General features: G+C 41.2%; 1 protein-coding gene across 1 annotated transcript; it reads right to left on the bottom strand.

Annotated features, from left to right (window-relative positions):
• Positions 1-6400: 6400 nt before the first annotated feature.
• Positions 6401-12513, bottom strand: ppdpfb (pancreatic progenitor cell differentiation and proliferation factor b). The gene is made up of 5 exons (XM_080733018.1): positions 12379-12513; positions 10783-10877; positions 10039-10116; positions 7786-7885; positions 6401-7093 (listed from the first exon to the last, which is right to left on the bottom strand). The coding sequence occupies exons 2-5, from the start codon at positions 10835-10837 to the stop codon at positions 6979-6981; spliced, it is 348 nt and encodes a 115-aa protein (XP_080589144.1). The 5' UTR covers positions 10838-10877; positions 12379-12513; the 3' UTR covers positions 6401-6978.

Below are 12513 nucleotides of genomic sequence, written 5' to 3'. Positions count from 1 at the left end.
ACTATGTATCATGAACACGGGACACAGGGTGGAAGGGGATTATGTGTCATGCCACAAGCAGAGAGGATTAGTAGAATACAATAATTCACAATGTGCAAATGTACATGCATGCATATGTACTCATTACAACAAAATACATTCCCGCCTGCATGCACATCAACACATGCCATAGAATCTATGGCATTATCTATGGAAGGGGTTTTCAAAGTGGGTGACGGGGCGATATAATTTGATATTTGGAATTTGTCTGGACATTAGATGTCTGGACATTAGATGTTATAACATCAATTATAGGTAGATTTCCCATGGTGGCAAAACACGTTAAATGAATAGTTCTTTAACACATCAGCTCCTGCCTGAGATTCCATTTTCCATGAAGTTGATGAAAACTACATTTTCACAGCATTCATATGTGCACGACACGTGACATGTGAGAGAAGGATTTCCGACAGAAAAATATAGCTTTTAATCTGCTTAATGTGTCAATCTCAAACAGCACTATAATCTCAAGGAATGTGTTTACGGTGTGCAGCATTTCTTTTTTGTGTGTGGAGGGGGGCTGTTCACCTCTTTTTCTCTAATGTTGAGATATTATTATTAATTACTGGACACAACAACAAAAGACCAATCTCTCTCTCTCTCTCTCTCTCCCCCTCTCTCTATCTCTATTACTCACTCAGACTTGTCTCCTAGCCCAGAGCCAGTGAAACCAGTATTCACAAGTCAGACAGACAGATCTCCCAGTCTCAAACAGAGACAAATTACGGTCTGGCTCACCTTCTCCACGCCACCTGGTAAGAATACACGTACAGACATACAGAACTAAATGTACAGTCTGTCACATGAACCAGGCATCTCCTGGTCCCCTGTCATAATAGGTGATTAATAGGCTATCCATGTTTACTGTGTCGCCATAGAACAAGCCACCTATAATGGAGTTTGTCTGCTTGTACTGTATGAACAGACAAGAGCATCACAAGGGGTGGGACTGAGTTACTAGGGCCCAAGGGGGAGGGGGTCCTTGAAAAGCCCCCTCCCCAATGAAGAACATTCATCGGGGGCCCACAGTGAATCCTTGTCCCCAGGGCCCAGAATCTGGTGTGACACCACTGTGAACAGATGGGTGACAAATTAAAAGAAGTGTGTTAGTAAGGTGTTGGGCCACCACGTGCTGCAAGAACGGCTTCAATGAGCTTTGACATTGATTATACTAAGTGAGAGATGCAACACCATTGTAACAAGACATTCCCTCATTTGGTGTTTCGATGATGGTGGTCCGGTGAAGAGTACTCTCAAACATGTTGGCCCTAGTACTCCGTTAACTGTTACACCTGTCTTTAAATGGATCTTAAACCTCTGTACTTCTCTCTGCCAACTCTCTTCCCGCTTCTCTCTGTCTTCTGCCATGTCCTTTACCAGGATTCCCAGGTGGAGTCGGAACCAAAGGATTGTGGGTCAGTGTGGTCCTAGGCTCCACCTCCTCCTCTCGCTGCCCCTCCCACACCAAGCCCTCCAGCCCCGGCAACCAAGGCGTCAAGTAGAAGAAATTAAAGCGCTTCATTGTTTGGTTCACGGACAGATGGGAAGTTCATGATGTCAATATGAACTGTTAACTTCCTTTTATTTGGCATTCTGGGTTTCTCAGGATTGGACACCTTGGGATGTACTGTGTCGACTAAGGAGGACAGACCTGAGAAAATGTCAGAAAAGAAAGAGACTGAGAACTGGTAGTCGTTTGGTAACATACTTATTTTGCATTTCAAAATAATAATCTCTGTGTTTTGGGTTGTCAGACTTCTGACCATGGAGATCACTTCTCAACTCATCAAAGATTCATCTGCGGGACCTTCTTGTTTTTACTTATTGCGACCGTAGGTCACATTTACTATAGAAACCTGCAGATCCTGTGCGTGTGTGCGTGCATCACAGTGCGTGACACCTCATCCCAGCTCAGCAGAAGGATATAGCTGACCTGTTCTGACATCACAATGATGTTGCAAATTAATTTTGTCCTTGTCCCTTTTATGCCCATATATGGAGATCCCTGATGACATCAATAAACATATCAATATGGACATATTGTGTCATCTATGATGTCAGACGTCAGTCATCTCCATAGTTGGGGAAATATGGCCACATTTCGTCTAAATTAAACAACCAACCAGGTCTATGAATTATTTTGGTCAAAGTTGATCCCATGCCAAAGCGCCAGCGCTCGGCCAGCAGTCTGCTGTCACCCGGGCGGCCCTTAGGACGTCTTACTGGTTTATGGCTATTTCAGTGATTACAATTTGTTGAAATCAGGTAAATAGCTGACTGCTAAAATGACTTTCTAAAAAAGTTAATTACATAGGAAAACATAATTCTTTTTGACTGTTCTTTTATTGTTCCATAGTTGGCAGGTACGTGGACCAGACCTGTTCTAGAGAGAGTTATGACACTATGATCTCGCTGCCCCTTGTTCTCGTGTTAGAATTTTAAGGGGTTGATTCCTCAGAAACGTTGAATATCAAGGGGTTTCAATGCAGTCAGCTGTCTCAAACTATTGGTTTCTCAATTAATTTTGCATTCTCTATTTAAAATGGAAAACAATGACAGTGCTGTAACTCCCTCTCAATAGATGTAGACGCTCTGACGTGGAGTACCACTTTCTGACAGATTTTCTCAAAGCCCTTGGGTGTGTCTTGTCCTTGCCTGAACTCTACAAGAAACAGCCTCTGTATCTGCAACACACAGACGCCCACAAGCACATTCTTTATTATGCTACTGTTGTTTTTAACCTCTAAACAAAAAAGGTTTTGTTTGTTTTTTACCATTATTGTACCATGAAGTCCTGGACGGAATTCATATGGCATATTGTAATACACGGAGTCTAGATATACAAATAGATTTCATGGAATCTTTGTTTTGTTTTTTCTTTCTTGGTTTGTCAGAACTCAATGCATTCCTCTTTTCTTTCTTGAACTCGACTGAAGATAGATGTGAACGTTTTCCTTTGACTTTCTCTCTTTGACTTTTGTTTGTCTCTGTTATGCATACATTTTTGCTCATACTGTAAACCTCCATACAGAAATATTATGAAAGAGAGATATTTTTTACCATGTCACAGTAGTGCCACTATGTCATCGCAAATCATATACTGTAGTGAGAAGCTTTAGTGGTTTATAACTGCAAACAGCAAAAGTACAACTTTGTAGTCTGTACTGTAGTAGTATTCCATAAACAATAAACTTACATATGCTTGGTTATATTCCTCCTTGTCACTAAATCCATGCATCCATGCAACGCCAAGTAAGCACCATGGAAGACAGGGAATCACCATAGGAAGTACCATAGATGACAGCGAAGTGCCATAGAAGACAGGGACGCACCATAGAAAGCACAATAAATGACAGGGAAGCACGATAGGAAGCACCATAGAAGACAGGGAAGTACCATAGGAAGCACCACAGAAAATAGGGAAGCACCATAGATTACATCATTCTATAGTATGATGTTACTATACTATAACATGAAAGAGTTAGAGAGAGAGTGTACCTTAAAAGGATCCCTGACTAATACGACAAATATGCCTTAATACATTATAATTGTCCTCTATAACTACAATGTAAAATTAAAAACACCTTAAATATTTTATTTCTTCTAGAAATAGCTAATCTTTCACTCAATAGGGGAAATGCCTGTCGCAAGTTGATGATATCATAAATGTCATGTGTCATTTTTATGGCATGCATGTGCAAAAAAAAAAACACAAACACATTTGAAATATTGATTTGATGCTCATATTAACCATTGGAAGTATTACGTTTGTTTTTATTTGCACATGTATGCATGCCATACATTCCATAGGGATAGATCACAAATTACATTTATGACATCATCAACTTGCAACGGGCATTTCCCCTATTGAGTGAAAGATTTGCTATTTCTAGAAGAAATAAAATAATTGAGGTGTTTTTAATTTTACATTGTATTTATAGAGGACAATTAGGCATATTTGTCGTATTAGCCAGGGATCCCTTTAAACGAGTAACCCTGAATCCTATCATTACACATCCCTGGCTATGTCATTATACATAACTCAGGTTCAATATTGTATTCAACCTGTAGAGGAAATCAAAGTAGAAATGGAAAAGAAATTAGACATTCAGTCATAAACCTTTTTTCTTCTTGCAGTAGACAAGAAGAATAATGCAAAATGAGCTGAGTGCAATGGAAAATACTGGAAAGATAGACAGTGACAGATATGGCCTCATAGACAGAGACAGAGAAGAGATCCTTTCCATCCCTTGTTTAATCTACGTCACTGACTGAACACCCAATGAGCTGGAAAAACTGCTGCAGTAGGTGAATAGGGTCCCTTCAAATGGGACTGGGAGCCGCAGAACAAATCCTCTTTTCAACCTTTCAGCTCCATCATGCATGGAAGCCATTTTGAACACCTATTGTTTGTTTTTCCTCTCACTTGCTGCAATTCAATGGGGACAGACAGAGATGGACAGAGGGAGAGAGGGGGAGAAAGGAGGTGAACAGGCAGGGGACACAGTCATGCTTACACAGGCCCATTCTACAGTACAGGGAAATGCATGTGTCAGGATTTGTGATAGATCTGTTAGTCATGCATCATGATGCAAACTCATACTGAGAAGGAGAACAGGGGAGTTTGCAGAATCAGCTGCTTGTGTTAAAATTGTTCAACTCTGAAAAGTGGAATTGGAGTTTGTTTTATGCTTCAGACAAGGTTAAGTATTTTGTTCTCACGTGCATCGTTCATGCCAGTGTGGCTCAAGCAATAAGGTCTTTAGGGTTTAGAAAACCGAAGGTTCAGTGTACAAACTCAAACACAACTCAATAATCAACTACCACAAATACCAAACTAAAACAGAAAAAGAAAGAAAGAAAAAAACAACTGTCACATTAAACTAATATGAAACAATGGGAGACAAAAAAAAACACTCAAGGTAATAGACGGGTTTCTTGTTTACAAACATTGAGACTAAATGCACAAGTGACTGTATCATGTAATCAGTCCGTCCAATCCCCAAACCTGTTGTTTTGGGGAGCGCTGGTTAAGCCTGGTTTCATTGGCTAATTTTGGTACCGAATCAAACGTGACGTGGACCAGAAACCCGTCTATAGGAAATCACAATAATACAATACTTAACACAAATAAATAGGATATAAAAAAAATAATGCTAAAATATATTTTTGCTTAATGAGTACCTTTATTTAGCTCCTCCCTCTGGAAGTGGGTTCCTCCCTACCGGAGCTAAAAGAGTGGGGACAGGGAGGGAGGCAAACTGCCTTAGTGCTGCCCACCTTACAAAGATCAAAAAAGATAAAGACTTACCAAGACTAAGATTCAAACCCACTACGGGTTACACCCCGCCACTCCGACATGTTTCCATTCCGACACTAACCCTATCTCTAACCCTTACCCTAAACTTAACCTCTATGGAAGTGTCGCCACTCCGACAATAAGAAGTCAATTTCGGAGTGGCGACATGTCGGAATGGAGAGCGACAACCCCCACTACCTACGGGATGTGAAACCTCAAATTAGCTTTTGCACCATCAGGTCTTTCACACTATGGTGTTTGAGATGATATTTGATGTTGAAGTTGAAAGTCCACAGCAAACACCTCTCCTGGCTCTCCACCTGACAGAATGACTGACAGTTAACAAGAGCATTAGATTTTGCCTAGTTGTTGCAAAATTGGGGAGAAGTTTAAAATCTGCAAAAAGAACTGGGGGGAGATGATCCCAGTATAGAATTGTATTTGTAGCCAGGCAAATGCTCAGATGGAATTTACTGACAATACTCTTCCTGACCCTGTGCCAACAGTTGCATAACTACAATCCCACTGACTATGCAGCGAGAACAAGGAGGAGAGTGACTGAGAGGGAACATTCAGCTCTCTGGGAACAGATCCTATACATGGTCAGAAACCAGCTCTTTGGCAAACAAGCATGTCGAGTTTGACTTCCTGCCTCGTGGAGAGTGGATCCACTGACGCATCAGAACCACATGTTAAGAGTAAGCACAGCACATGTTGTGTACCATCCATAACAATTATGAGCGAATATGCTGCTGTGTACTCAATAGTGGACTAATATACACACTGTTTATTTGATATTGTACAGCTTTTCCCCCCTTTTTTAAATGTAACTGTAATTCATATCTAGAATAATTTCACCTCTTATTCACTTTCTTGTGATGTGACAAATAAAATTAAGTTGTCCGTTAAAGATTTAAGATCTCAATTATCATGCCAGTTTATCATTTCTTTTACCTTTACACATTCCCTCCCACATTTTGACCAACTTACTGTATGTATACATAAGTGATTCTATACCACAATTATTCTTTTATAATAAAAATAAGTACAAAGAAACAGATCTTAGGCTGCAAGTCTACTTTATTGTAACTGCAATCCAATCACAGGGTGACACCAGTGAAAAAAACTTTAACAAACAGACATGTTCGTATGTATGCACCACAGTATTACAGAGACAAGGACTGTACAAATGTAAAAAAAAAAAAAAAAGGATCAACATGGCGCTCATCGTGTCGTCTTCTCTTTTTTTGTTCATTTTATTTTATCTTTTTGGCGATAAAAAAACACAAGTTACAAAAACAAAATAAACAAGTACAGCAGCCTGTTCTACTTTTAATAAAAAATAATAATTATTAACGTAAAATGGTTGTAAACGGGACTTCATCCCGTCACCTAGCGTTGGTTGGTCGGTTTGTCTGTTCGATTCCCCCAAGGCGTGGAATGGAACGGAGTGTGGGACGGGGTGGGGGGTTGGGGAATGGACCGGAGCAGGGGACAGGGTAGGGGGGTTTGGGGAATGGACCGGAGCAGGGGACAGGGTAGGGGGGTTTGGGGAATGGACCGGAGCAGGGGACAGGGTAGGGGGGTTGGGGAATGGACCGGAGCAGGGGACAGGGTAGGGGGGGTGGGGCAGGGCCTCGTCAAGGAGAGGTGGGGCCTCCCGACTCACTCGTCTCGCTAACCTGGCGACGCATCACCATCTCCCTGGCAACACAGGTGATCTGGCCATTTGTCACCGCACCAGGGACCCCTGCCCTGAGAGAGAGAGAGAGAAAGAGAGAGAGATACCAAATAGGGGTTAACTGAAAGATAATTTTTATGTTGCGCACATTGTTGACAGAGTTTTCCTGCTATTTAAACAGACGAAGCAGTTCTGTCAGTGTAGAACAATCAACAGTGTTGGAGCAAGAATAAACACATGAATAAAGAAATGCTAACATAAAATGGACGCAAAGTAAACAAAGAAAAAAAAAGAAAAGTAAAGTAAGATCAAAGGCAAGGCAGATGAAGTGATGTAGTCTCTTTAAAATCGACAGAGGACAGGTTAAACACAAAATTCTGCCGTGTCAGCTGGTTTTAATAAATGGTCATGTAATGTGCATACGAGAACATTTCACCACAGTGCAATGTCTTGGTGGAGGGCCAACCCACAGCATAGTTAACCCCATTACTTGACTGAGCCAGCTCTATTCCATTGGATGGAAAAGTACAGATCTAGTTTGGTTGTTGGGCAATCATTATTAAGCAATCGCACACCCCGTTTCATAGGGTTGGAGCTAGCAGAACAATACTGGCTTGTTATTACTATATTAGGACGTTTTCTTGTAGGGACATTGACATGCAGGTTAAAATGAGCACAACACAAATCATGACACAAATTCTACTATGTGGTTGTTGTTGACAGTATAGTGCAAGAATGCACTATACCAGGACTTCTGTGAACTTACTTCTGCAGTGCTTCCTCAGTTACGGGAGTCATCCCAGGTGTGTTCGGCTTCCCAAAGAAGAAACTGGACCACCAATGTCCAGAGTCTTGCTTCGGGAGACCTGAAGGCCAGACAGAACAGTCAGTAACATTCAACAGGACCGTACGCAGCTGTTCTAACAGACTAAAAGCTAGACCTGCTGATCACATACTGTAAGTGACGGGCTGCATTTCTTGACATACAGTATATGGCAACTGTCAAATACGCATTATGCAAGGACTACTGCTGACATGAAAAATATGACAGCTGCTGTGTGTGTGTGTGTGTGTGTGTGTGTGTGTGTGTGTGTGTGTGTGTGTGTGTGTGTGTAACAGTCAAGTCATTTACTGGTTTGTACCCAGCCTAGTTATAAAAGCTAGATATGTACAGCATATATTTTGTCCCAGAACTAATGAAGTTGTGTTAAAACCAATCCTAAATGCCTGACTGTGTATGCATGTGCATACATGTTCAATCTAAGTCCTGTGTGTTTGCAAGAGCCTGTTTCATCAGCCACGTTCAGTCAGTGAGAGAATGATAACCCAGCTTTCTGTGCTTGACCTGATTTGGCCATAAGCTTGGCTCCATGCCAGACTAGACACTGTGCCATTCAAGCCCAGAAAGCTGTAATTATAAGTTTCGTTCCTCCCTGCCTCCAGCTCATTTGATTTGCAGTGTCATGGCTGGTTGCCAAAAATAGTTAGTAGGTCAGGTTCTTGAAACTGTGTCAAACAGAGCTGTGGGTCTTTCATTTTCCCACTCAAATAACCGGAGTGTCCCAATAGCTTCCAATGCTTCCTGATATAATGTTACATTAAATCTGGAGGGACTGGAGAAGGGGGTATCAGTGACCTGCTCAAAGACACTATGAACACTACAGCTGTGGCTGAAATGTGGGAACCTTCTGCTATGGGACAGTCATTACAACCAGCAGGTGATGAATCATGCCTTCAATGAAACTGAAATCAGGATGTGTCACGTTACACTTCATGCATTTTCTTTCAAATGTAAAGATTACACTAGAAGTTTCACTAATTGACCACATATTTAAGCTTGACGTTTTTAAATTTGAATCCTCAAAAGTAATAATGTGGGGCTGCCCGACAGAGACGATATAATTATTCAATGATAATGATACAGCAATGACTGCTGAAACCAAATATAGGTCAAGGGACAGTTGCTTTAAGCAACTAAAATGAACGGCAGATGTCAGGCAGTCAAATTATCTTACAGTAACTTCAACACAGTTCCACTTTTAGAACCATGACACTGCTCGAACACTGACCTAGTAGTTTAAAAGGTTAGACTAACACTCCTGACCCAGCATTTGTCTCTAGTCCAGTTTAAGCAACTAAAATGAACGGCAGATGTCAGGCAGTCAAATAATCTTACAGTAACTTCATCACAGTTCCACTTTTAGAACCATGACACTGCTCAAACACTGACCTAGTAGTTTAAAAGGTTAGACTAACACTCCTGACCCAGCATGTCTCTAGTCCAGCAGGTCCTCCTATAAAACTATCCAGCATTACTGGTCAACTCACTGGACCTAGACTGGAATGGTGGGAGAAACTGGTCTACAGTCCCAGTAATTCTATTCCAATTCTATTATTGCACAAAGCAGTGCAAGAATGACTAATAGTGACAATGTCTGACTCACTCCAGGCAATCATATCAAGTTATATACAAGTGAGATTGGACAGATCAGACTGATGAGTAATGCTATTTGCATGTCAGGAGCCACTGCAATATGTACTGTATTACACAATAACAGTAGTTCTCTCTCCCCAGCTTATCATTAAAAAGAAAATAACATATGCACCTTGGACTTTCTTTAATAACTCTGCAATCCAAGGTTTGCCTTTCTCAAGTGAGGAAAGAGAAACAACTGGTTCAAAGACATCTAAGATTTCAGTGTATAATACATTGTATTCTGTCAATGTCTAGTCTATAGCGAAAATAAACCGTTATTTTTGGTTGTATGACAAAGTATTATTGGTTCAAGGGGGAGAGAACTTTGACATCTGAACCCCTACACTTTGTGTTTGTGGTATAAATGGTATAAAAACAAAGATATACAAAGTAGCCTTGTTTGGGGCACACCAAAAATAGCAGGTCTACATACAAGCTCTGAGCTGGCAGATCTGTTAAATTCAGTGCGTGACCAAATTCGCAACAAAGTATAACTCAGGGTAACAAGAACATAGTAAAACGTCACCACCACTCAACACACACCTGGATGGTGAGGGATGACCTCTCCAGTGTACTCCGAACTGCCACAAGAGCTGCTGCTGGAGGTAGAGCCAATGCGCCCTGCAGAGCAAAGATAAGTGGGAGAAGGGGAGGAACGTGACAATGTGAGGCTTGAGTGATTCATCAAAACCAGCAGTTTGTAAAAGGGAAATGGGCATGTGCTGACATGTAGAAATGTCTCTTGCTTGGTTCAAAACATATCTAAGTGATAGTGAACATTTTAACTGGAAGCCCACCATTTTCCATATAATTCAAGCATTGTGGGTTTGAAACTTTGAATGCATGGGGGGTTATGCTATTCCAAAATCCATTAGCTCTGAGTTATGCAACATAAGTGCTTAGAGGCAGTGCAAGGAAAATTGGATCCGATTCACTCAGGTGGGTTACAACTCTATTCTAGGACACTGCTCTATGAGAAGCCAGACACACCCAGATGTACTCTCACTCAAAAATGGCACAGGAATCAAATCTATTCATGAAGCCAGTAACAGTCTTCACAGTTGAGTTCCCACCCTAAGATAATGATATAGGCTAAGGGTCAGACCACAATCTTTTATTGTGTGGGCCAAGTTACAGTGATATAGAATATAATATTGAAAATGCACCCCTCTAATTGTGAATCATTCATTTTGTCACCTTCCGTTTAGGAAATGCATTTGGAAACATTGGTCTGCCTGCCATGCCATTACAACACCACTGTGGCTGATGTGAAGAAAAGATACCCACTTCGGTAGTAGTCGTTGGTCGCCATGAGAGAACCGCCTGCTGGAATGGCTGCCATTCTAACTCTGCTGGTTGCTGTATGCTGTGCTTGATGGAAACTAGAGGAAGGAAGAGGAACAGAGTTAAAAAAATATATGAATTGACGCGAGATGTCTTATGATCTATTAAAATACAAAATTGGGTCTTGTGTTCCATAAAATAGCAAAACAAAAAACAAACACACACACACACACACACTCTGTGTATGCTGTCACGATACTCGATACGCACCGAAAATGAATCGAAATGGGTTCCATACAGTGTACCCAAATTACAAACCTTATTGAATTCTCACGCTATTTCATTATTACTCCTGCACATGCAGACGTCCAAGGGAAGCCAGAGGCACTGTTTATCTGTTCGTTCTAACTTTTCAAAAATGTTTTGACTCATCTTAAAGAATCAGAAAATGTCAATGACAAATTGTTAGGGCATAAAACCCTTTAATATTAATATGTTAGACATTGTATTAATCATGTCATTTATCAATTGTTATTAATCAAATAAAAGTCACTTAAGAAAGAAGTGTTTCTTTACAAATTAAACTGTCAATTTGTCGACACACACACACACACACACACACACACACACACACACACACACACACACACACACACACACACACACACACACACACACACACACACACACACACACACACACACACACACACACACACACACACACACACACACACACACACACACACACACACACACACACACACAAACCAATAGTCCTAGTCCTACCTAAACGAATCAAATGACGTCACGTGTTTACATGACAGAAGAGACTGCGACGGTTATGGCCTGATGTCATCATCAGGCAGGGGGAAGCACTTTAACAACTCCCACGTCCACGGCCAAAATATATGAAAAAAAAGGTTATATTTGAGGGAACACCTTTAAAAACAAAAAGGAGCTGTGTGGAACACGATGTCAATGTTTGGGGTCAGGGTGTGACATTCAAAACAAAGACATAGCCGAAATAGATGACATTGTCAGCGATTTCATGTTCACCCACCAGTTTTCCCACTCGATCATGTTGTGGAATGTTATAGGCTACTTTATTGTAAACAATCGAAAATAAGAACATTTTTTAAAGTGTTAGTTGCTAACATCTTTACAGTTAAAGTCCAGTAAATGACTGGATCAAAACAAAGCATTGCCGGAGAGGACAAAACAAAACAATAACCTCCACGACCTCAGCTTTGAGAAAGCATCAAAAAAGTGCCAAGCACTGTTAACTATAACCGTTATAACGGTCGTTTAGTTGTGGTGTGGACTCCGCTATCAGCTTGAGTTGATAGAAAAACAAGATTCAAAATGATAGTGCTTGGTGTGTGTGGACGGCTAAAGAAGACTCGTTCGTCCGTACGACGGCGTCGATCTACAGAAAATAGCCAATCTACAAGCTCACAGCGCCTCCCTAACGCGACGCGCTGTGAGCTTGTAGATCGGCTATTTTCTGTTTTTTTTTTTTCAGGTTTGCCTTGTCTTCCCCTCCCCGAACGGCGATCAGAAATAATAATCCACCATCTTCTCTCTGAACAAAGCTCACCTTGTGGGTGACCCAGATGTGCTTCGGTCTTCAGCAGTACTAGCGCCCAGTACAACCAGTACAACTCGGTCGGCGAGGCTGGGGATGGGGGGAATAAACGCTAGGCGACGGGGCCCATTTGAAAAGAAGTTTTGG

The sequence above is a fragment of the Nannobrachium achirus genome, assembly GCF_963921795.1.
Source record: "Nannobrachium achirus genome assembly, chromosome: 9".
In the NCBI taxonomy this organism is placed as follows: domain Eukaryota; kingdom Metazoa; phylum Chordata; class Actinopteri; order Myctophiformes; family Myctophidae; genus Nannobrachium; species Nannobrachium achirus.
This window is presented reverse-complemented; position numbering and strand designations above follow the sequence as displayed.

Coding starts and splice junctions, on each gene's coding strand:
- ppdpfb (XM_080733018.1), bottom strand. CDS start 10,837: ATGGCAGCCATTCCAGCAGGCGGTTCTCTCATGGCGACCAACGACTAC. Junction 10,117..10,782: donor GACCAACGACTACTACCGAA/GTGGGTATCTTT, acceptor TTTGCTCTGCAG/GGCGCATTGGCTCTACCTCC. Junction 7,886..10,038: donor GGTCATCCCTCACCATCCAG/GTGTGTGTTGAG, acceptor TCTGGCCTTCAG/GTCTCCCGAAGCAAGACTCT.